Source organism: Borostomias antarcticus (genome assembly GCF_949987555.1).
Source record: "Borostomias antarcticus genome assembly, chromosome: 1".
Lineage (NCBI taxonomy): Eukaryota > Metazoa > Chordata > Actinopteri > Stomiiformes > Stomiidae > Borostomias > Borostomias antarcticus.
The window spans coordinates 50,242,855-50,267,050 of record NC_140234.1 but is presented as its reverse complement, the minus strand read 5'-3'; the positions used below and the strand labels follow the sequence as shown (position 1 = coordinate 50,267,050).

Sequence of the window (24,196 nt, the reverse complement as noted above, 5' to 3'; positions counted from 1 at the left end):
GAACAGGTACACAGTCGGTCATTCACCAACATGTCACCAAATCTATAGCACCTTTTAATCATTGGGCTATTGAATGAACTTCCACTCAAAATGTAAAGTACTTGCTTCAGAAATAGGCAATAGCATTTCTGTCATTGTGAAAGACATAATGGAGACAATGTGATAGTGTGGGAGTAGAATGACAAGGAGACGTGTGACAAAGTCAGGTCAAGTCGATCTTTACTCACACGTCAAATGCAAACAGTTACAGTTACAGTGCTGCAGAGAGACAGCCACTCGTCACTAGCTAACACAGCACAATTAGCAAACATGCTAAACTCCTGCTCGGGGCAGGACGGGTTGGAGCAGAGGCAGAGGGGGAAGGGGCAAGTCGGGGAGAGGTAGACAGGCCCAGGGCAAGCAACTCTGGGGGAAATGGCACTGGAACATTCACTGGACCTGTGGGCCAGACAAGAAAAGGAAAAGATTGTTCACAACCTGTCATTTTTCTACAGGGACTGCAGGGAGTAATGTCCACCAGACACAGAACGAGAGTCTACACAGAATGAGTCTACACTTATGTCCTATTACAGCCCTAACATTATTGTTTTTACCTTGAGCGGTGCTGGGTGCGGTGTCCTGTCTCTCACTACGTGGTTTATACTGATCATCAGCGGTGGCATCCTAGAAGACAAGATCATGTTAGTCACTGCAAATCTCTAGTTCATGAATAAAGATTTGTTGTGGCTAATAAATGGCAAAAAAGCTACAGTGTGCCGACTTGTAAATTCATGGTAGGATTATTGAAGTTGAGTTCCCCTTAGGATTATTGTAGTTGAGTTCCTGTCTCATGTAGAACAACAGCATAGGATGAACAGTGAATCAGGGCCAGGAATACAGCAAACAAAAGTCATGTCAGACAGGGCAGCCAGACAGAGTGAGGCATCATCCCAGATGCATGTCTCGCTACTGGCCACAATCAACCACGGGTTGTCTGGAAAACACTGAACCGTCTGCGGATGCTGCAGGACACCATGGAGAAATGGAAATTCACATCTTCAAATGCTTGTGTGTGCGGTGAACCCCAAACCATGGAACACATCATGAGATGTAGCTATGCTCCACAATGTACCGGAGATGACCTGGCCGAACCAAAGGCCAGTCGCACTCGCCTGCGCCAACTACTGGAAGGACGTGATGTACAAGATGGCCAGACACGAGGAAGAGGACAGGGCAGCAGCTAGCCCTAGCCTATACTGTATGTAATAGCAGTTCAAATGTAAATGATTTACATGTCCTCTGTCACACTCAACAAGGCCCACAAATAAAATGGACTTACTGGGTATGACCTGGTGATCACTCCACAATGTCAGGTCCTCTCTTTATCCAGTCACTGTACACATCTGAGCCAAGGAGGTTTAGATCTGAGCCTGAAGGAATAATGTAGAGAAGGCAAAACTGGGTGGTGAGCATCAGCAATCGGCCTCTCTGTATACAGTTACATGCAAAACACTCATGTAATTCACAGGTTAGCAGTCTAGCTAACGTTAGCTAGCATTCTGGCTCTAGAAATAGGAAAAGCTACAGCAGACCACATTGACTTCATATTGTAATAATAACAAGAGTAACGAATATTTACTTTTCACAAAATGTTTCCCACGAACTCTGTCCTGGAGACGATTCCCATAAGTTACCTGGCCATGTCCAGCAGCTAGAACACCACTGCGTTCTCCTCTCTTCAGACGCTGTACCCACAGCGCCCTTTCGCTTGTTTTAGACGGTAATCGGGAAAAAAAAATCATACACCCTCTCCACTTTTAATAACAATAATTCGATCGACTACTGACTTAATCTCCATTAATGTACCTTACCTAGCTAGCTAGCTTCAGACCAATAAGGACTTTTAAATGACCCCGCTTCCTGTGATGCTGGACTGGACCACGTGACTAACAGACCACGTGATTTCGTTTTCCCTACCTGACACCTTGGAACGACAGAACGAAATACGGAATCAGCTGTTCGTCTTTCTGTTTCACGGCCCGAAACAAAATATGAAGAAAATGAATTGACCAACAGTGAAAAAACGGCCGTTTTTAGTACTTGCTGGGATGTGGGTTTTCATTTCTCCATTTGGAATGAAACAACAGAATTATGGGCCAAAAAACCTTTTTCCGTTTTGACATTCTAATGAAAAAACGAATTGCCACATTGCACCCTGACCATTATGGGCCAAAAAACCTTTTTCCGTTTTGACATTCTAATGAAAAAACGAATTGCCACATTGCACCCTGACCTAACTTCCTTTTTCACTTTGTCTTGATGCATTTAATGTAGGCTTACGCACTTTGAATTGCCTTGTTGCTGAAATGTGCTAGGCCTATATAATTAAATAAACTTGCCTTGCCTTACAGTGGGAAGAGAGAAATGATAGAAAAGACATAGGCATACATTGAAAGTGCAAATGTTATGAACATTGACCACTACACGTGGTTTACTGGTTTTGCTCCTCCCCTCATTTAAAACCAGGAAGACATTCATTACCATAATGAAGTAGGCTGCAGATGAACGTTGCAGTAGTGGTAGACGGATATAAACATTGTACTTTTCAAGCAGTCTTTCCAGTCTGAAAACCAGCCTTTTCAAAAAGGTAATGTTTTTTTAGTAAAGTGTTTTGTGCCATTTAAGAAGCGCATTTGACACTGCATGGCTAAATTACTGTATACTGGATTTACTGGATTGCATGACGTAGGCCAGTGTTTCTCAGGGGTCCACTAGGTTGAAACATAATGATTCTCAACCAGGGGCTCCTCAATCAGGGATCACTCATTCTTGAAATATAATGATTCACAAATGATTCGAACAGATAGCAAATTAAGTGTCATAGAAGCCATAAAATGTGTACAATTTTTACTTCTTGTGGCGCGAAAAAAAAAAAAAAGTGTGGGGGAAAAAAGCTTGAAACGGGCTGAACATTAATGGTAAATATCGTCACCTTCTTAAAATAATGGCGTAAGTCATATTTTCAAGTAAAAAGAAAAGAAACCAGGCCAGGTCACGCCTGGCTTATGTGTGTTGGCTGGCTTGTTTCTGTGCGGGACTGGTAGGACGGTAATGTCCGATAAATAAAGATGGGTCTTCATCAGACCATCAGTTCCAATGCTTCCAATGCTAATCCAGCACAATGAGAGCGGGATAGCCAGTAAGCTCATGGGCTCACAACAACTAGCAGCAGCTTCCATAACATTAATGGTAGTGGTCAGTGGCTAAAGCAGTTACACTGATGATTCCTGTAATGTTAGCTATTTTGCTGCAATGGGTTCAACTTTTGTTTCTGGATAAAGGTCATGACTTGATGTTTTGCACTTCCCTTTAGGTGGTGAATAAGTAGACCCAGGACACAGTGGGTTATTTGGACATCTACTAGGATCTTGATATTATATTGATATGAAGATATGAAAGTAAAGTATTTGCCCTTAGAAGTAAATTGTAATTAAAATGGTTCTTAGCTAAGTAACCTAAGTGTAGGCAGACTTGAAAGGTCTCTCTTCTCCTGCTCTCCTCTCAACAACCTCTATCCTCTCCTCTCACCTGTCCCTCCACTCTGTGCTGGTCCTGTCTTCTCCTACCAAAATCACTGCCTTTTTTTATATAGCTTACATAAATAATAGGCTAGATTAGGCTACGCTTAACTGATATTTCGTTGCATTTGCTGTTGCTTTAACTGGCACTTTTAGGTGGCTGGAGGAACATTAATGCAAGCTAGCGTCGTTAAACTTTAGGTTCAGCCAGCCAAAAAGACGGTCGCTCAATCAGTCAGTCAGGGCAGCGCCTCTGATTCGCATGTTGTAGGTACTCGCGCTTATGGTGTGGGCAGTCTCCTTGACAAATTATGCTTGCTGATGTTGGTAATTTATGATAGTACAAAACTTCACAGGAGACCCAAGTTGTTTCAGCCTTTACGGGTATTTATTACGTAACACACTCAATACAGCTCAGTACAGCTAAGTATTCTGATACAGCCCCCCAGCCCAACTGGGCTCACCATCTTTATATGCAGATCCTCAAAAACAGTGTGTGCGTCACATTTGGCTAATGTTTTGAAACTGACATAAGTAGATATGAATCTTAGAGATATTGTGAAATGGGACATTCCAGTCTAGAATACTCTGACTTGCACAACTCACTAGGGACCTTAACTGAGCTTGCTGCTCTCTTCCTGTTGCTCTCCTCAGCCTATCCAACTTGACCTTACGGCCTTACAATTTCCACAACATAATCCCCCCTTTGATGGACTTGCCCATCATACTGATAATAATAGGAGTGTTTATTAGCATATAACTGTGTACTTGTGGCTGTGCTATACTACTGTATACTATATGATTGAAATATGTGAATGTATGTGAACATAAGGTACTTAAAACACTTGATATGAAACAATACAATTGGCAACATGTGATTACAGAACATACATACAACATTGGCTGTTTATATGCATGTTTATAGCGTCACATATATAAGAGCAAAAAACTATAGGTTACTTACGTAACCCCGGTTCTCTGATAACATGAGTGAGGTGTCTCACCTATGGGATATCGTCTCAACCATGATATACCTGGAAGTCATATTAAAAACATCTGACGTAGTCAGACCTGTCACGTGTGGGCGGGGAGCACCTCCCCCGTATAAAACCACTTGTGACGCGTGGGAACGTCCTTCTTGGCCAAAACTCTTGCCCCGTGAATGCAAGCAGGGCAAATTTGGTGAGACACCTCACTCATGTTATCAGAGAACCGGGGTTACGTAAGTAACCTATAGTTCTCTTTCTAACATTCGTTTCGGTGTCTCACCTATGGGATAGATATAGACTACTCCCGAATTGCAGAATATAGCCAGGGACGCATCGCCGAGCCAACTCAGCCGTCCTAAGAGGACCCTACCGCCAGGACTGTGTGAGCCAAAGAAGGCGCCGTCACATCCAACCGGTAGAACTTAACAAAAGTGTGTGGCGTAGACCAGCTCGCCGCAGCACAGATATTACCCACTGACAGACCTCTGAACAGTGCCCATGAGGTAGCCACGCCCCTGGTAGAATGAGCCCTCAGACTCCCTGGGGGACGTAAACCTCTGCATTCATAAGCCATCGAGATGGCGTCCACAATCCAGTGCGATAAACGCTGACTCGAAATGGGTAACCCTGAACGAGGGGAAGCCCAAGAGACAAAGAGCTGGTCGCTCTTCCTCAGCGCTCTGGTTCTATCCAGATAAACGCGCAACGCGCGCACTGGAAACAGACAGTGGAGACGCCTATCCTCGTCGGAGGAAAAAGGCGGAGGATGGAAAGCCACAAGCTCCAGCGTGGAGACGCAGGAGTCATTAACGACTTTGGGCACAAAAGCAGGGTTAGGCCGTAAAGAAACCTTAGACAACCCAGAGGCAAAATGCATACAAGAAGGATGCACCGACAAGGCACTCAGCTCACTCACGCGCTTCGCTGAAGACAAAGCCAAGAGCAGCGCGGTCTTAAGAGAGAGAATTTTCATCCCCACAACCCCCAGAGGCTCGAACGGCTGCATAGACAGCGCCTCCAAGACCACTGACAAATCCCAGGAGGGAACCAGTGGTTTAGACACGGGGCGAGAACGCCTCGCACCTCTCATAAACCAGCTGACCCATGGGTGCACCCCCACCAAGGAGGACCCAAAACCCTGGTGACGGGCAGAAATAGCAGCCAGGAATAACAGTACTGAAGGCCCTGCCCTTATCCAACAAAAACTGCAGAAAGCAGATGACTTTGGAAGCAGAGCAGCGGGTAGGAGGCACCGACTGCTCAGCACACCACCTCACAAACACATGCCACTTGTTGTCATACAACTTACGTGTGGCAGGCGCCCTAGCACTGAGAAGAGTGTTAATCACAGAGGGTGAGAAATCATCCGTATGAACACTTAACCCTTCACATGCCAAGCCCAGAGGGCCAGGAGGTCTGGCCTGGGGTGGAAAATTTCCCTGTTCGCCTGAGACACCAGGTCCCTGCGTAAAGGAAGAGGCCAAGGCTGGCCGGACAGGAGCGGGGTGATCTCCGCCAGCCACAGTTTCCCCGGCCAATACGGCGCAATGAGTATGAGAGACAGCCTCTGCTCCCTTACTCTGGCTAGAGTGGGGATTATGAGGCTGACCGGGGGAAACGCGTAAAGCAGCGCGTCTGGCCACGGATGAGCCAGCGCGTCCACACCCAAAGGTGCATCCTCTCCCGTCAGGGAAAAGAACAGAGGACACTGCGCGTTTGTTCGCAATGCGAAGAGATCTACGGCAGCTCGGCCGAACATCACCCATATCCCACTCACCACCTGAGGGTGGAGACACCAATCCCCGTACCGGGGATTCCCCCTGGAGAGCAGGTCCGCTCCCACGTTCAATACGCCCGGGACATGGACCGCGCGTAAAGAGGGAAGGAAGCCGCTGCTCCACAGGATCAGCCTGCGCGCGAGCGCGTGCAGGCTCGATGAACGAGTGCCACCCTCGCGATTGATGTAGGCTACTGTAGTCGTGTTGTCTGTCCTGACCAAGACATGGCGACCCCGTATGAGGGGTAGAAAGTGCCGTAGTGCCAGAAACACCGTCAACAGCTCGAGATAGTTTATGTGGGCATGTCGGAGATGTGGGGACCACGTCCCATTCACAATCCTGCCCTCGTGAGTTGCCCCCCAACCCGCGAGAGACGCATCCGTCGAGACCACCGAACGGAGTGAGACTACTCCCAAGGGGGTCCCGGTCTCGAACAGAATTGGGTCTCCCCAGAACCGGAGAGCTCTGACACAGCTGGGAGTCACTGTCACAGTGCGATGCAAATGTCGTCTTGGGCACAGACGAAGGCCTAGCACCCAACGTTGAAAATCCCTCATATGCAGACGACCCAGAGGGACGACTGACAGGGAAGATGCCATGAGTCCGAGCAATCGGTGACAAATTCTGAACTTGACCGACTGACCGCTGCGGAACAGGCTTACGCACTGGTTGAATGAGGCGACGCGAGGGACAGACAGCCTGGCTCGGAGAGACACCGAGTCCAGCCTGAGACCTACATATTCTACAGTCTGAGCTGGCATTAGCGAGCTCTCGGCCGTGTTTATCTTGAAGCCCAGACCCTCTAGGTGGGAAACAAGAAAAAGAGTGTCCCTCATTGCTTGCTCCCGAGAGAGCGAACACAGGAGATAATCGTCTAGGTAGGCTAGAAGTCTGAGCCCCTGACTCCTCAGGGGAAGCAGAGCAGCCTCCACACACTTCGTAAATATCCGAGGCGCTAGGCTCAGCCCGAACGGTACCGATAGATACTCGTAGGCTATGCCTAGATAAGCGAACCTGAGATATTTTCTGTGAACAGGATGTACGCGTATATGGTAATACGCATCCTGTAGGTCCACTGACGTGAACCAGTCGTACAGACGAATGGTACGAGACAGAGCGTTGTGATTGATCATACTGAATCTGTATCGCTTGAGGTGTACGTTTAGAGAGCGCAGGTCCAGAATAGGACGTAGCCCCCCCCTTTCTTTGGAACGAGGAAATACCGAGAGTAGAACCCCTGACGGCTCTCTTCCTCCGGTAGAATTCGTACGACCCCTTTGTCCAAAAAAGACGAGATTTCTCTCTCCAGGACTTGAGCAGACTCCCCCCGAGCCACTGATTCGATCACCCCTCTGAAAGGCGGTGGTTTCGATGCAAACTGAAGCCTGTAACCCTTGGTTACCGTCCTCAGGACCCACGGGGAAGGTGCGCATGCGCGCCATTGCTCCGCGTGAGCAGCGAGAGGACCCTGGGGCCGGGCTCTCACTACAGGTGGTGCAACAGCACCCTCCAGTGGCCTTATGAACCGCCTTATTTTTGGAGTTATTTCCATTGCCCTTGGTTGAAAACCTGGTTGCAATGTTGTGAAACATTTTAATACAGAATGACTGTGTGCTTGGGTGACACTGTTGAACACATCCTGCTGTCTGAACTCCCCCGAACGTGCCCCTCTGGGGCAGCAGGGTGGGAGACGAGACTCGAACATCACCGGGGAACCTGGTGCGACCGTTCCGAGGGCACTGGGGCGTGAGAACACTGGGTGAACCACCATACAACGGAACATGTTGCGGTCCTTCTCCACAACTTGCAGACTTGACCTCAAAGGCGTCAGCGTGGGAGGCAAACACTGGAGCTCGACTTTTGAACGAGTCAGAGCACAGAGAGAGACCGCCCTGCGTTTGGGAACCACAGGGGGGCTGATGGAAGGAGGGGGGCGCACCGTAACACCCCTCCCCGAGAGCGAGCTTGGTAGCTTGGTAGCTGGCACCCCCGCCGCCGCCGTCGCCGCCCTGGCCGCGCCCTGAGGTTTGGGTCCCTTAGGGGCGGGCTGTGCCTTAGGCGCCTGTGCAGGCCTCTGGAAAACCTGAACAGGCCTCGGCACAAACTTGCGAGGGAGACAGAGCTGGAATGCTTCCTCCTCCTTCACGCGGGCGTCGAACTTCTGTCGCCTCGCTGCGATCGATGATCCGAACAGTTCAGTGGGTACAACCGGAGCATCCAGAAGCCCTTTCTTCTCCTTGTCGGAGAGACCGGATAAGTTCAGCCACAGGGAACGCTCCCCGACAACATCCAGGGCCATGGCGCGGCCGGTGCTCTGCACGGCGCCGCGGAGAGCGCGTAGAGTGTAATCACTCACAACACAGATCTCCTCCCATGTCTGGGTGTTGGGCTGTTCCCTGTCCATCTGCGCACCCAAGTCCGCCAGCAGCTCCGCTTGGTAGGCTACCAGCAGAGAGGCGGCGTTTAGAGCGCGGACAGAGAGGGCAGAAGCCCTGTAGCCTCGCTGGAAAACGGAGGCTGTGAAGGCGTCCGCTTTTCCCGGCAGGGAGGGCCCAGAGGAACCAAAAGTGGGTCTCTTCTGGGGGTGGAGATGGTTGGCTACCGAAGGCTCCACCGGAGGAGGGCTGGATAACCCTAATTCCTCCATGCCGTGTACGTCAAGTCCACTGAATCCTGGGACAAGAACCCTATTGGTTAAGGGCTTGTCCCAAAACTTCCTCATCTCCTCCATGCAGGCAGGCACAGCGGGGATGACCTGCTTGGGTGCAGGAGTGGACGTCGGGAGACGTTCCCCGTCATATAGGCTCCGCCTAACCCCTTGCACACCTTGGGTAGGTGGCCACTCGATGTCGAGCCTGTCCGCCGCGCGGCGACAGACGTCGTTCAAGTCCTGGTCCCAGGGGGTGTCACCTCCCTGAGCACTGGAGGAGCGGGAGCCCTGGCCCGACTGAAGGGGGTTGGCTACCCCCTCGTCCTCGGATGAGGGGTTGAGTAACTCCTCATCCTGCTCACAGCCGAGTTCGAGAATGTCCTCCTCCAGGACCTCGAACGGCAGAGAGGGATCCGGGGACACAATCTCCATCTGCTCTGCCCAGGTAGGCACAGGTGCGTCACCAGGGCAGTCGGGGGAAAGGCTATCCCCGGCAGCATGGGGACTGGTGAGGACGTGAGAAAAAGTTAAGTGTTGAAAAGGAGTCTTAAGATTACACACATTGCAGTGAATGTCCTCACAGTTAGGGCAAGGGTAGGCCTATAAACCAGGTTACCCAATCATAATTTTAAATATCCTGAATGTTATATTCATTGCCATTTTGTAAATGTCTACCACTACATGTATCACCAACTGTCAAGTGACAGGTGGCAACTGTAACCTACCTGAGTTTACCACATGAAGTGATTTGAACTGTTTTAAATAGTGGCTCTTCATGGGGATTGAAGTGGGGATGGTAGAATAAGTAGGAATGGACTGCCATGTCAAACAAACATGTCACAAAAGTCATAAACAATGTAAGAAAATAATGGTATGGCAGGGATAGCATCTTACTGTTCCTTTGCAGGTGCCAAAATGGTGAACTGCTGTGGACTGTTGACAAAGAATGAACCAGGTAGGTTTACCCACAAGTGATTTACTGCTTCCTGTCAAGATGCATTAGTCTAATTCTCATTGTTTTAGATCTATGCTGTGCTCTCAAACTGTAGCTCCCTTCTCCCTTAATTTTTAGCAATATTCCGATAGTAAACATCAATAGGGATTGGCAGTATGTTTCAATGTTTTAGAAAACATTAATATAACAGAAGATATAAAAAGACAAGTAAACATCATCCAGTACTCAATGAGAAAAAATATCTACAGGATGGAGAAAAAAATCTACCTAGAATAACAAAATGAAATAGGCTTATTAGTTCAAGTACAGCAAACCTCTATTCTTTTGTTTTCTTCCTCTCCTTCCATCTCAGTGCCTCTGAAGAGTATTGAGGTGGAGGTGCAGGTGAGGGACCATGTGGCTACTGTGAGCTCCTCTATGCAGTATGAGAACCAGGAAGAGGACCCTCTGGAGGCCATCTTCGTCTTCCCTATGCCAGCGGAGGCTGCTGTCTGCCACTTCAGTGCCAAGATCGGAGAGACCGAGGTGGTGGCGCAGGTGCAGGAGAAACAGAAGGTGAAATGAAGGAAATAAACAAGAGTAATACTGAAAACTGGTGTCACACCCACCAGTTTGTTTGTCAAGTTATAGTGCCCTGATGAGAAGTACACATACCACCTGACCTGCCCCTTAGGGTGTGATCTGTGCTGCATCTCACATTGATGATGCGTTACCGTCCCTCAGGCCCGGGAAGAGTACGATGATGCGTTGAGCTCAGGCCAGCAGGCTTTCCTATTGGAGGAAAGCGAGCAGAGCCCGGACGTGTTCCAGTTGAACGTGGGCAGTCTTCCCCCTGGAGAGAGCGCCTCCGTCAGGCTTGAGTACGTCATTGAGCTGGCCGTGCAGGCAGACGATGGGCTGAGGATCTGCCTGCCTGCTGTGCTCAACCCCCGCTATGAACCCTGTGGTAAGCAGGAACTATATACACACACACACACATACAAACACACACACACACACTCACTCACACGCTCACCACACACACAAACACACACACACGGTATATCATGTTTGAAACTTCTGCTATCAACACTAGGGCAATGACCCATTCTCTCTTACTTTCTCTTACGTCTCTTAATGACATTCTCTCTCTCAGGCGTTGACAGTGGAAGTAGCGCTGTGGGCAGTGCCCAGGTGACCTCTGTGCCCGCTGGTGCTGTGCCCTACAGCCTGTCCCTCAATGCTCATGTGTCCTCCCCTCGACCCATCTCTAAAATAGAGTCCAACTGTCCCCTGGACCCTCTCAAGTACCTAAACTCAGAGCAAACCCAAGCCACGGTAATGGGTGTTCTGTGTGTGTGTGTGTGTGTGTGTGTGTGTGTGTTTGTGTGTGTGTGTGTGTGTGTGTGTGTGTGTGTGTGTGTGTGTGTGTGTGTGTGTGTGTGTGTGTGTGAGACTGTGTGTTCGGCCTCATTCATTGAACACTGGTCTGTGTTTGTACTGTTCTGCAGATCAGCTTGGCTGCAGGACACAAGTTTGACCGGGATGTCGAGCTGTTGGTCTATTACAGAGACGCCCACCAGCCCACTGCTGTGGTAGAGGCAGGGCAGGCCTCCGCTAAACCAGGTGAGTGGAGGAGCTAAAAACAACAGTTAGGCAACATCATGCTATAAAATAAGATAATCCTTTATTTCTCACACAAGGGCAAATTGCAGTGATACAGCAGCAAAGGGAATAGAGTAAAAAAAAAACACTCACACACTGTATAAATTAAAGTGCAGTCATTTGTTTGTCAGTTCAGTTCTGGTATGTGTGTGTGGTCTACTGAGAGTAGCGCTGGTTGTACAGTCTGACACTCCATATTAATATATTCATATAGCACCCCATCAACAGGCTACTACCTACCATCATTGTGTTTGCACAGTAGGAAAGAAGATATAAGATATATCCTGTATATTTGCCATTTTATGAGTCTCTTTCTTCTACTGTTTGTCTTTCTCTCTCTCACTCACCCACTCCACCAGGCTCTCTGATGGGTGACTCGGTAGTCATGTTGAGCCTGTACCCAGAGTTCCCTGCAGCTGTGATGTCATCGATGACCTCGTGTGGGGAGTTTATCTTCCTGGTGGATCGCTCTGGCAGCATGTCATGCCCCATGAACAACGGTGCAGGGGAACAGGAACGGATTGGCAGTGCCAGGGTATTGTACCAGAGTCTATCCCCCTTAGAACTCCATGAGGATTGACAGACTGACTGAACGATTGACCGACTGACTGACTGACTGACTGACTGACTGACTGACTGACTGACTGACTGACTGACTGACTGACCGACTGACCGATTGACCAACCGACTGGAAGAGCTTGTATTGAATATTGAAGAGTCACTCTTGAAAGACACCTGTTCAGTATCTCTCCAGACACATGCTCAGTATCTGTCCTTGCAGGACACATTGCTGCTCTTGCTGAAGAGTCTGCCTAAGGGCTGCTACTTTAACATCTATGGTTTTGGCTCCAATTACAAGTCATTCTTCCTGTGAGTACTGTACCTCTCTTTTCACTCATATTTGGCTTTTATGAACTCAATTGTTTTTGCCTTCACTGAATGACTAGTTTTGTTTATAAGAACAATAAACAATAGAAACAATGAATTTACCTCTCCATCTACATGTATTGGGAAGAGGAAAATAAATGCCCGTGGTTTAGGTCTGTCTTTATTGTTTTGTTGACCCATTGAACGTGTGTGTGTGTGTGTGTGTGCATGTGTGTCTACTACTATACACTATACTACTATATATGGTGTCCAGTAAGAGCGTGAAGTATAGTCAAAAGACAATGGATAAAGCTCTGAAAAAGGTGCGGATGATGACAGCTGACATGGGCGGAACAGAGATCCTTCTGCCCCTCAAACATATCTACAGACAACGCTGCCTCCCTAACCAGCCCAGACAGGTACAGTAACACACACTACATGGAGAAAAGTACTGGGACACCTACACATTACACCTATAGCTACACCTACTATTCACAGGCATTAATATGGATTTGGTCGCCCCTTTGCAGCTATCACAGCGTCCACTCTTCTGGGAAGGCTTACTATAAGATTTTGGAGTTTCTGTGGGAATTTTTACACACCTGACTCATCCGACGCTTGGCATTGCACTTGGTGATGTAAGGCCCTCTCGTCCAACATTATCTGACCTCACAAATGCTCTTCTGGATGAATGGGCAAAACTCCAAAAACTTGTAGAAAGCCTTCTCAGAAGAGTAAAAGCGTTTATAGATGCAAAGGGGGAACCAACTCCATATTAATGCCTATGAATTTAGAATGGGATGTCATAAAAACTCCTGTAGGTGTAATGTGTAAGTGTCCCAATACTTTTGTCCATATAGTATACATACTGTACACCATGTGCCTTTTGATTGTGCCTAACCCTAACTCACAAATAAATTATACAACTCATAAACATATATCACACTCCATACAAGTGACTCACCTGACATTAGTTCTGCCAACCTTCTAAGAAAACATTACTTAAACAGCTGAGCAATAGTCCGGTAAGGTTCATGTAAACTGTCTAACCTACTGTATGCTACTTTTAAAAAAACGTATAATGTATAACCTGCTAATGTAAATGTAATGTAAGTAGGCTAATCCGTTAATGTATATGCATTTATGTTAATGTTGTATGTTATGTTTCATTATTACATGTTTGTACCCCAGGAAGACTAGCTCGTCACCTAGGTGGCAGCTAAAGGGGATCCTTTTAATAAATAATAAATAATTAGTTCTGCCACACCTACAGTAGAAGTACTGCAGAAAGGTGCGCCAGTTTTACAGTGAGTTACTAAAGGAATGCTAACACTCAACCAACCAGACTTGTTTGAGTTTGTAGTAGGATTTACCACAACTCAACAACTGGAACAGTTCAGCGCTGAGAACAGTTAATCAGACTGTTTTCTCTACGACAGAGGCTACTGTGCATTCTTAGCATACTGTACAAACATAAGGCTGCACACAAGATTGCTTAACGGTGACAAATCCTCTTCCTACAACTTCAGCTCTTTCTCTTCACTGACGGTGAGGTGGAAAACATCAAACAAGTCGTGGATCTGGTCAAGAAGAATGCAAGCACTCACAGGTGGGGCTTCTCACAAGCAGTGTTGCACCCCTAATATAATTGCTGCTGTACTTTCAAAAATAATCCAGCCTTAGGTTTCAATAGAATATGCTCTGCTAAAATAATATTATGCTAACAGATAATACATTAATCTTGGGCTGTTTGGTATTAGCATGCAGCAATAGCAGTATACTACTTATGATAGTATGATACTCATTCCGCTCTCTGGGCACCATCATCTCCCGGGACCTCAAGTGGGAGCTGAACATCAGCTCTCGCAGCAAAAAGGCACAGCAGAGGATGTCACTGTCATCAGCCTTATCAACAAGGCTCCTGCTTCCCCCCACGACTCCCCCACCCCACTGACTCTATACCCTTTGCACCACTTGCACTCGACCGCCGATTGCTCTACATAGCACAACGGCACACGCATTATATATATAAAACATTGCACATACATTACGCAACACTCTGTGCACACACTGTATATATACATCCATTCTGTGTATATTGTGTAGTTAGCATTTGTACTTTCTTTTTTTGATATTTTATATTTGCACTGTCCTATCTTTGCACTGTCCTGTCCTGCACCCTGTCTAATTTCTCCATCGATCTAAACAAATTCCTAGTATGTGTAAACTACCATGGCAATAAACTGATCTGAATCTGAATAACACAGTTTTAGTGTGATACTGTATCATTACAGTAACACTAACTATTATCTAACTAGCTATCTGTGTTTTTCGTTGTGTTTTTCTTCCAGGTGCTTCTCGTTTGGGATTGGGGAGGGGGCCAGTTCTGCCCTCATCACTGGGGTTGCAAAGGAGGGAGGTGGACACAGCCAGTTCATCACAGGAGCCGAGAGGATGCAGCCCAAAGTAAGAGACAATAAGTTGATTTGAAAGAGGACATGGTGATAAGTTGGATAAAAAGAGAACATGGTGATAAGTTGGCGTATAATAAGCGTTTGTAACGTCTGATAAGGGAAGAAAAGAAAGAAAGCAGTTTAGGCTGTGAATAGTGATGAATGACTGGGTAGGAGACTGAAAAGGATATTTAAAGTCAAGGATAAGAGTGTACACTGCATAGCCAGGAAGGGATAAGAGTGTACACTGCATAGCCAGGAAGGTCACAGGTCTACTTATCCACTCCTCTTTTCTTTCCTCCCTCCCCCCTTTGCCGGAAATAATGGCGTACTAAAGGGACATATTTGGGCATAGGTTGGTGCTGAGTCGGCATATTAGACACCATTGGATTTGTGCCAAAGTAGGGATGAGGTTTGGAGAGTGGGTTGTGGTCAAGAAAGAGGGGGGATGGTGGCAGACTATTTAAGGGGTAACACAAAGACAAGGGTGTGTCTTTTTCCCGGGAAGCACCGGCTTTACTGCTATTTTGTGTCTGAAAAAGCAATAAAGTCATCGCATTGGACTTCTGCGTGCCTCAACTTGTTTTCTTTTTGGACTCAGAATTTATTTTGAACTTTGAACTATTCTGAACTTAGAACCATTTTGAACTTAGATTTATTTTGAAAATTGACCTAAGACATAGTAAATTATTTTACTCAACACTTCATCCTTCTATTCGTACCTCTGTCCTCATTCAGGTGATGCAGTCGCTCCGGTTTGCCTTGCACCCATCTGTTGTAGACATTTCTGTTAAATGGAAAGTCCCAAAAGGATTGTCTGTCACCACTCTGTCTCCGCCCATCAGTGTGCTCTTTCATGGTCAAAGGTCACTTCTCTATGCCCAGATCACTGGAGAGGTAAGAACACACCACCAACTGGTATATTCAATGCATTACTGGTAGAAACCATAACCTCTAGTTTATTTGTCTGTCCCTTATTACTCCTCTCTCTCTTCTCAGAGCTCCAGAGACACAGAAGGCTCTGTGACAGTGGAGTACAGCTTGGCAAAGCAGCCTGTCAAGAACAAGCTCCGCTTCAGCCTCAAACCCACCGAGGACACTGGGTAAGCAGGTGCAGTTCTTGGTCAGAAATCTGAACTGTGTATCTAGCCATATGACATTTCTCATACCACATCTGATCTATCCCAATCCTCACCTCTTTCTCTCTTTCTTTAGTCTGACTGTCCACAGACTTGGGGCTCGAACCTTGATCCACTCCCTGGAGTTGGAGGAGAGAGATGGGGAGACTGATCAGAAGGCGGAAGGCAAAGTGATAGAGCTCAGTGTCCAATCAGGAGTGAGCAGTGCCTTCACAGCTTTTATCGCTGTCCACAAAGGCAACGGGGAAGCTGTGCAAGGGCCAATACTTCGTAGGAAAATTCCCACACCAAGTTAGTGTCTGTGTACATACTATTGTGCATATGTTGCTGAGTACATGCGTGTACTTAATGTCTCAAAGCACATAGTATTTAACTTGTTTTTCCCTCTTTATCACAGTGGTTCAGGCTTGCAGGATGGGTTTTATGCCTCTGAAATGTGGCCTATGGGGCGGATCTCCACACCGCTCTCGGAGGCCAAAAAAAAAAGGCAAGTCAGCCACTCCAGACACTCCATATTTACCTTAAACTAGCACTAAGTTTGAACATTAAGCACAAAGTCAATTAGGTTTTAATCAGTTAATTTGTTATTCTAGCTAATGATTTGACCATATTTGGGAAACAATTATTTGTTTTTACGATTCTTGGAATGTGATAAAATCCTCAGTGAAGAGTTGGTTTACACTAACTTTGTTTTAGTGTTTAAATTATTTTGTGCTTTGTTAATTTTGTGTCCATTCCAAGATGGCGGAGAAATGGGTACTTCTTTCAAAACAAACCTTGGCCACTAATTTAGAGTGCTTATAACTTTTTACAACAATAATCTAGGGACTTGAAACAGACTGGGCATGAAGTGGGTACTACCAAATTGTGCCATGCCGGATCAGCTGTTGATATCTGAGAAAATATGGAAAGTAGAGGCATTTGAAATTTGACAATTTTTGTGATATGCTAATGTATAAAAAAAATGCTTTAAAAATCATCTCATGGATGCTTTATCTGCTTCAGGCAGCGGTGCACGTGTGTACTCTTGGGTATATTCTACATCAAGGGTGGTCAGAGCAAGTCGGTTGGTGAAAAATGTTGTGATCTGTTGCGTTATAAAGTTAGCACTTGATGCTAATGAACATACATATTTTAAAGTCATATTTCTCTTGAACCGTTAGTTGAATCGTCTCACACACAGGTATGCACATTCTCCACAATCATGTCTAAGAACTATATGACAGAATATCTGCTAGGTTAAAAGATTACCGCAATTCAGGTAGATAGCGCTGTCATGCTGTATAATCAGGTCTGTAACCAGGGCCGACTCTAGCCATTTTGATGTCCTAGGGTGAGATTAGGATTTGAGCCCCCATACCTCCACCCCCTCCACACACACCACCACCACATACTGTACCATTTGCATTTGTTTGTCTTTGGCTTCATTGTTCACTGTCTTACAATGTCTGTGACTGAATAGTTTTTATATAATGTCTGTGATTGAATAGTTTCTGTGGCCATACCAGGCTATGCTTGTAGAATATAGTGTAAGCACATTATAACTAGTCAAGCTACTGTATGTTATCATACAGTAGCATAGTGTATGAGGCGTGCAACTTAACCCCTACTAGGTGAGTGATTCTGTACCATGGCAAGCGGTACAGGCCCGTGTTCATAGGCTACTTCCTATATTCTGACAACTATGGCGCTTGGACTCTTTAGTCCTTTGCCTGATATTTACCAGGTTTGGGCATGTTTGTAGGACACCGTCCTATTGCCGCTTGCGGTTATATTTTAGATTTGTTATCCGTCTCCCTTGCAATCTTGTGTTCTTGAGCAGGTTCTCATTTTCCAGCCGTGATAGGTCATTAAGTCGTTTGCTGAAATGAAATTAGATGTACTGTACTCATATATGCATACTTTGTTTGACCTGATTTTTTTTTTTTGATATCTGCAATGTCTTCTGCACCTCAGCTCCATCTATGAAGATCAACTTTCCTGGTTTGTCATACTTTTTAATGTATTTACTTTTAAATATGTACTTGACTGGGGACTGTGGAGTTTGTGGATCGTGTTGCCTTACAATTGGTGGTTATGGTTGGAAAAGTATACCTACTAGATACAGTAGTAATTTCCTTTCCTTGTGTCTTCTGCAGGGATGCTTTTAAAATGTTACAGCGGTGCTTCCTGCTTGTCAGGTATGCTCAGAAGTAAATGCATGCTTATCTTTTATCCCACATGTTTGCTATGTACTATATCATGTGGTAAATTCAGATTCCAAGGTGGCAAAAGTACATTTCTGAAATGCATTACTTTGCAAATATACTGTTCTCTTTTCTCACAATGTTTATGCTTTGGAGAATAATATTGGTTTATTTGTCAGTGCAAAATTATGCTGGTTTGATTTTAATGTAAATTACATAATAGACTAATAGTTATTAGCTGCGACCAGCTCGCTCTGTCGGTCGGTCGGTCAGTCCACAATAAAAGATTTGCACACCCAGGCTGTGTCTCAAACGGCTAAAATGCTGCCTATTATACTGCCTGCTGAGGTGCCTCCGACTGGTCAGATTTTGAAGGCAGCACAGATGTATCCTTCGTTGGTCAAGATATCCCATAATCCCATGCACCCGCTCCACTGCTCTGACCAAAAGAGCAATTATGTCTCCATGCCTGTTAATATGTCACTTTCTGAAGTTTGAGTATGTTTTCAGGTGAGAAAGTAACCATAGATTCCCAAAATGTGGCCAGTTTATCAAAATAACTTGTTTATATATCTGATCTGACATTTGTTTTCCTTTTCTTTAGGCTAACGTTAGCTAGGCTACATTAGTTAGCTAGGCTACGTTAGTAACATATACCTGCGGAGTTTGACAGAAACGTTGGAACATGGCTGAACAAGTTGTAAAATGATTTGGGGACCAATATCTTTAGCTAGCTAAGTAACGTAGCTAAAGTAACTAGCTTACTATATTATGGTCTTAGCAGTTGTTAAAAGGCTACAGGTAGTCAGATACTAGGCTAATGTATTAGACAAGCATTTACTTGGGAACACTTTAGCTGGCCAGCATAACAACCAGTTGGTTGGCTTTTCGTTTTGACAACTGATAAGTTCTGTTACACAGGAAACACTTTTTCCAGAATAATATTTTAGTGATGATTGACCGACAGGTATTTAACGGCATAACATCATGACGTTGTTACACATTGCGTCCTTGGAAAGGAGTCTCAATCTAGACTCCTTTCAAGGCAACTTCAGACAAAAACACTGCCTCCAAAGGATACTACCTCGCTAGACAGCAAGGCAGCAGGCAGCTGCCTACCGTTTGGGATGCAGCCTACGTCTACATTAACAGTTCGTCTATACCCACACCACAGCTGTTACTAATCCACTAATTAGACAAGAGAGGAGAAGATTCAGTCAGAATGCATGTACGTACATGGCTGCAGCTATTGCATATTTGCTCTTGTTTCATGAATGAGCGCATACATTTTGGGTGATGCTTCTATAAGGCTTTCATTACCTCCGTCCCAGTGACAGCATAGGGCGAGAGGTAATGTTTTCGGTTGCATGTGTTTGTTTGTTTGTTCGTCTGTTAGTAGGATTACGCAAAAACTACAGGACCAATTTTCACGAAACCTGGTGGAAGGGTGTAGCATGGGCCAACTTAGAAACCACTAAATTTTGGAGCGGATCCGAATCATGGGGCGGGTCCACGAGCTGCCCAGACACGGCCGACCATTCACCGCCATTCATTTTTTGGACAAAGGTTACACAAAAACTATCAGACAGATTTTCATGAAACTCGGTGGAGGGGTGAAGTTGATCCAATTTAGAACCCATTCAATTTTGGAGCGAATCCGAATCAAGGGATGGGTCCACGAGCCGCCCAACCATGGCCAGCCATTCACTGCTGTTCATTTTTTGGACTTAGAGAGTGAAAAATTCCCCCCATTCATTGTCAATAGAGGGAATTGAAACAGCCATACTGTATCTCAACATGGGGAGGTAACAGAAACACAGGGTTTGGACGGGCATAAAGCTCTCAACCTAACAAATGCAGAAATACCAAACATGTCCTGCTCATACGCATGTTTGTGCACACAGGCATGAAATGCACTCATGGGCAGAGGTCTGTGCTCTCTGAGCACCATTTTTAGTTTGCAAATATACTGCCCTCTATTCCCCTCACAATGCTTATTCTTTGGAGTATAATCTTGTTTTAATTGTAAGTGCAATATATACTGGTTTTATTTTAATGTAAATAAAATCAATTGATTAATCCTTTTTTTCAGCTGATATGGATTCAGGACTTGAGTGTGGTGAGTACATTTATGGTAATTTATCAATTATGTGCCATCACAGGTAGCCTGGCTATAAGATATGATACGCTGAAGATAGCCGTAAGGCTGAAACGTTCGTCCTGCCTGTCTTGCATATTGCTGTGAAGCAATAAAGCATCCATTCTTTGGAATTTGTGAGTGCTGGTCCCTCTACCACTTTTGAGCCTGACTATAAGAAACACTTTTGAGACACTTTTGTTTTAACTTGCATACTTAAAACCTCAGACCAGATAATAAAAATGGTAAGGCTCTGATTCGCAGACACACATATCAACTACAATTTACAGGTGACCAGTGAAAGAAATCAGAGGACATTTGTCGCAAGACTGATCCAATTTTTTCATTTTTATTGCATTTGTGATTTGCCTATACCCTGGAAAACAGGTCAACTTACCTTAAACCCAAAATCGCTTCAGTTCATTACAAACACAAGTAATTCACATGCAAATTGATCCCACTATTTGAATTAAGCACAACATGTTCTCATTTCATACATGTATGACCATTATTTCTCCATTAGATTCTGTGGAAGATGGAAAATCCATCCCTGAACCTACCAGGGACCCTCTCCTCCAGCTGGTCTCCCTTCAGAAGGCCTCTGGCTCCTGGGCCCTAGAGCCAGCCTTGGTCACAGTGCTGGGGAAAACACTGGAGGATGTGGCCAAGCCCAAGCCTGCCCTGGTGGGTCACTGGCTGACTGTCTCTGATGGTTGTGTGCCATGGACCTTCAGAGCTGTAAAATGTATTGTGTATGGCTGCTGAAACTGAACGTCCCAACCCATACGTCTATACATTACATTAGATTACAGCCATTTAGCTGACACTTTTATCCAAAGCAACTTACAATAATTGCATTTAACGTAGGAAAAGGCAATAAACTACTACTTGCCAGAACTCACAAGTGCATCTCCTTTCTAAAACAAGTGACTGGAGAAAACACTGGAGGATGTGGCCAAGCTGAAGCCTGCCCAGGCTGATTGCATAATCTAGTGCATTACTGCTAAATTGCATAATCTAGTGCAAGAATAGCAAACAAAAATACAATAGGTGTTTAAGAAGGAGGATTGTGGTGGTACTTCTTGAAGAAGTGAGTTTTGAGCATGCGGCGAAAGATGGGCAGCGACTCTGCTGTCATGACGTCAGTGGGCAGCTCATTTCACCACTGCGGGGCCAGGAAAGAGAAGAGCCGTGACCGTGTCGACCGACCGCAGGGGCCTCGGTGTGACGGGGAAACCAATCGCCCCAAGGAAGCAGAGTGTAGTGGTCGGGAGAGGGTGTAGGGCTTGACCATGGCCTGGAGGTAGCAAGGAGCTGCTTCTGTCCATACTAGTAGCTGCCATGTCCTTGTTTCTTTATATGAACCCTTTCTCTCTCTTGCTTCCTCCTTCTCTCCTGCCCCCCCCCCCTCCCTCTCCTGCCCCCTCTCCCTCTCTCTGGGGTCTGGGGAGCCAGGTGGACCAGGAGGTATGGGCCACGGTTCTTGCCCTAATATGGCTCCATGGGTTCAAGACCCAGGACCACGATGAGTGGCAGCTTCTGGCTCTAAAGGCTGTGTCATGGATCCAGGCTCAGAAGGGTACTGTAACTGTTGGCCCAGATGTATATATATCCAACCAGTGCTAGTTGTAACAATCATGTCACAGAGTTATGAAATTATTCTCAGGGAATTATTTGTGTCTGCTTCCCCAGTGCCCTGTGTGCTAGAGTGTGTGGCAGCTGGAAATGACCTGTTGGGTTGCCAGCTTCAGAAGAAGATCCTGGGGCTCTGAGAGGTTGACCCTCTACCCTCCACACTCCTAACACTGAGGAGTGACAGCACCCTGGTCCTCCTCCAAGAAAATATGAAGTCACTATTGGAACCTCTTGCTGAGTATAGGCTGTAACTATGACTTTAGGTTATTTGTTTCAAGTTTCAAGTTGCACATAATTTGTGTATGCAGAGTGCAGACATATTTTCCTGTTGTATCACTTTGAATGAAGTAGGCTGCTTGCCTTATAAAGATAAGTCTACTAAATCTAAAGCGTGTAGTGCTTTCAAAACATATAAGCCTGCTGTTTATTTTTATTTTTAACATAACACTTGAATTATTTTGACTTCATTTCTTGCTCATAATTGCACATACAGTACTGGACCAATATGCCTTTTATCTTGTCAAGTTTTTTTTTCCTAATAAAGCCATACCCTGAAAATGTCTTGGAGGTCTTTTTGTATTTATTTGTAGTTAAAGCAGCCCTGGTGCCCTTGACTTGGCTAACTGCCATAATAATTATTCCAACCTTCCCACTTGTAGATTGATTGGTAGACAGAAGAGTAGCACGCTGTAATGCCACTCCTTCCCTGGTAGTTGCACTATTGGGTCTTGGTCTGGGATCCTTCCTCAAAAATGTAAACCGTGGACCAGACCAACTGTTCCAATGCCACGTAATCTGCGAGTTCAGAAGGGCGCAGGGCAGAGGGCTGTCTGCAGCGCAACAGTCAGTCTGAGTGTGGAACTGAACGAGGTAATACAGAGTGAAGACAAAGTAGCTGAAGGATTCCGTGACAAAAACAGACTAACTTATTTAAATATCAATATTATCCCTAAAGTGGGCAACTCCTGAGCCAGGCCTTGATGAGGTCTGCACCTGCTAGTCTCTGTCTTGCCAACCCCCCCAGCCCCATTCCACGAAACTCCCCCTACATCGGTATCCCCCCAGACAGATAACCCCCCCACACACACACACACGCTTTCACCACTTCTTGGAGCTTCACTATCCCCACCTTCCATTGTGAACCCCTTAATGTCAAATAAGGATTTCCATTTTTGTCTGTTGACTATTTCTCCGATTGTTTTTCACTGCCGTTGTTTTCGCGTTTGGAAATACATCGGAGTGAATGCAGCTGACGGCTAACTATGGCTCATTCACCTCCATGTATTTCCAAACGCAAAAACAACGGCAGTGAAAAACACACAACAATCAGAGTCTGGTAATGATAGGTTTGTAACCCCGATAGTGTATTCAGCCTGTTGCATGTGCAAAATAGTAGTAGCAGCACTCACCACGATATGCAATGTTTAAAACACAGTACTCAGTACTCTAGTATTGATTGTACTCGGCTCGTTACTCAAATATACAATGTGTGACATTGTAATAGCAGCGTTCAGACAAAAGTGTCCAGTGTTTAAGTTCTCAGTACTCAGTACTCATAGTAATGATTGTGCTAGGCTCATTACCCAATAATAACAGTGCTCAGCCTGTTACTCGATACTTATCTCAATGTTCAGTGTTATAAGTGATCAGTATACAGTACTTAGTGCAGTCTATGCAACAGTATGCTACAGGTCACTAGTGTCCTTTGTTCAGTAGCCTGATTGCCTGGTGAAAGAAATTACTCATAACTCTACAACTCTTTGATTACGTCTAGGTCCTCTTTGCAGTCGCTCGAGGAGTCGAGCACCATGGGTTCATCGCTGGGGTCGATCTCTGCCTCCATCATGGCGATCTTGAGGATGTCCAGTGGATGCTAGGTTAAGAGAAAGAAAGAGGGGAAAGAACAGAGAGAGGATAGGATCTGAGTAAACAAGTCCCAAATGTCAAATGCACTTTTTCAAGTTGCCTAGGACTTCCATCATTATACACAAATCAACTTGAACTTGAACACGGTTCCTAATGTCACTGGAGAGAGAGAGTGCTCACCTGGCTTGCTGTCTTGTCTGCAGCCACTGGATGGTGGGCCTGCAGGGGCGGGGGAGCGGTTTACGCGGGGCTTGAGTGTCCTTTCTTGGCATTCCATACTCTTTGCTTTCAGTGGGCGTAGACTACTTGTTGTGGTCGTTACACGTCTGGTTTTGCTCCG

General features: G+C 45.8%; 1 protein-coding gene and 1 long non-coding RNA gene across 2 annotated transcripts; one reads left to right on the top strand and one right to left on the bottom strand.

Moving 5' to 3' along the window:
• Nucleotides 1-211: 211 nt before the first annotated feature.
• LOC311310928 lies at nucleotides 212-1,953 on the bottom strand. Its single transcript, XR_014630523.1, has 4 exons — nucleotides 1,619-1,953; nucleotides 1,319-1,409; nucleotides 594-663; nucleotides 212-438 (listed from the first exon to the last, which is right to left on the bottom strand). It is a non-coding gene; the product is annotated as an uncharacterized lncRNA (long non-coding RNA).
• A 572-nt stretch (nucleotides 1,954-2,525) lies between these two features.
• LOC311307310 (von Willebrand factor A domain-containing protein 5A-like) lies at nucleotides 2,526-22,487 on the top strand. The gene is made up of 21 exons (XM_084436105.1): nucleotides 2,526-2,626; nucleotides 9,882-9,929; nucleotides 10,282-10,484; nucleotides 10,653-10,875; nucleotides 11,065-11,246; nucleotides 11,420-11,534; nucleotides 11,933-12,108; nucleotides 12,355-12,443; nucleotides 12,715-12,859; nucleotides 13,970-14,049; nucleotides 14,792-14,906; nucleotides 15,632-15,790; nucleotides 15,893-15,996; nucleotides 16,109-16,323; nucleotides 16,430-16,519; nucleotides 17,962-18,015; nucleotides 18,171-18,212; nucleotides 20,311-20,337; nucleotides 20,879-21,039; nucleotides 21,811-21,934; nucleotides 22,048-22,487. Exons 2-21 carry the CDS (start codon nucleotides 9,890-9,892, stop codon nucleotides 22,125-22,127), a joined length of 2,424 nt encoding a protein of 807 aa, XP_084292231.1. The 5' UTR covers nucleotides 2,526-2,626; nucleotides 9,882-9,889; the 3' UTR covers nucleotides 22,128-22,487.
• The last annotated feature ends 1,709 nt before the right edge of the window (nucleotides 22,488-24,196 follow it).

Coding starts and splice junctions, on each gene's coding strand:
- LOC311307310 (XM_084436105.1), top strand. CDS start 9,890: ATGGTGAACTGCTGTGGACTGTTGACAAAGAATGAACCAG. Junction 15,997..16,108: donor AAACCCACCGAGGACACTGG/GTAAGCAGGTGC, acceptor CTCTTTCTTTAG/TCTGACTGTCCACAGACTTG. Junction 18,213..20,310: donor CGGTGCTTCCTGCTTGTCAG/GTATGCTCAGAA, acceptor CCTTTTTTTCAG/CTGATATGGATTCAGGACTT.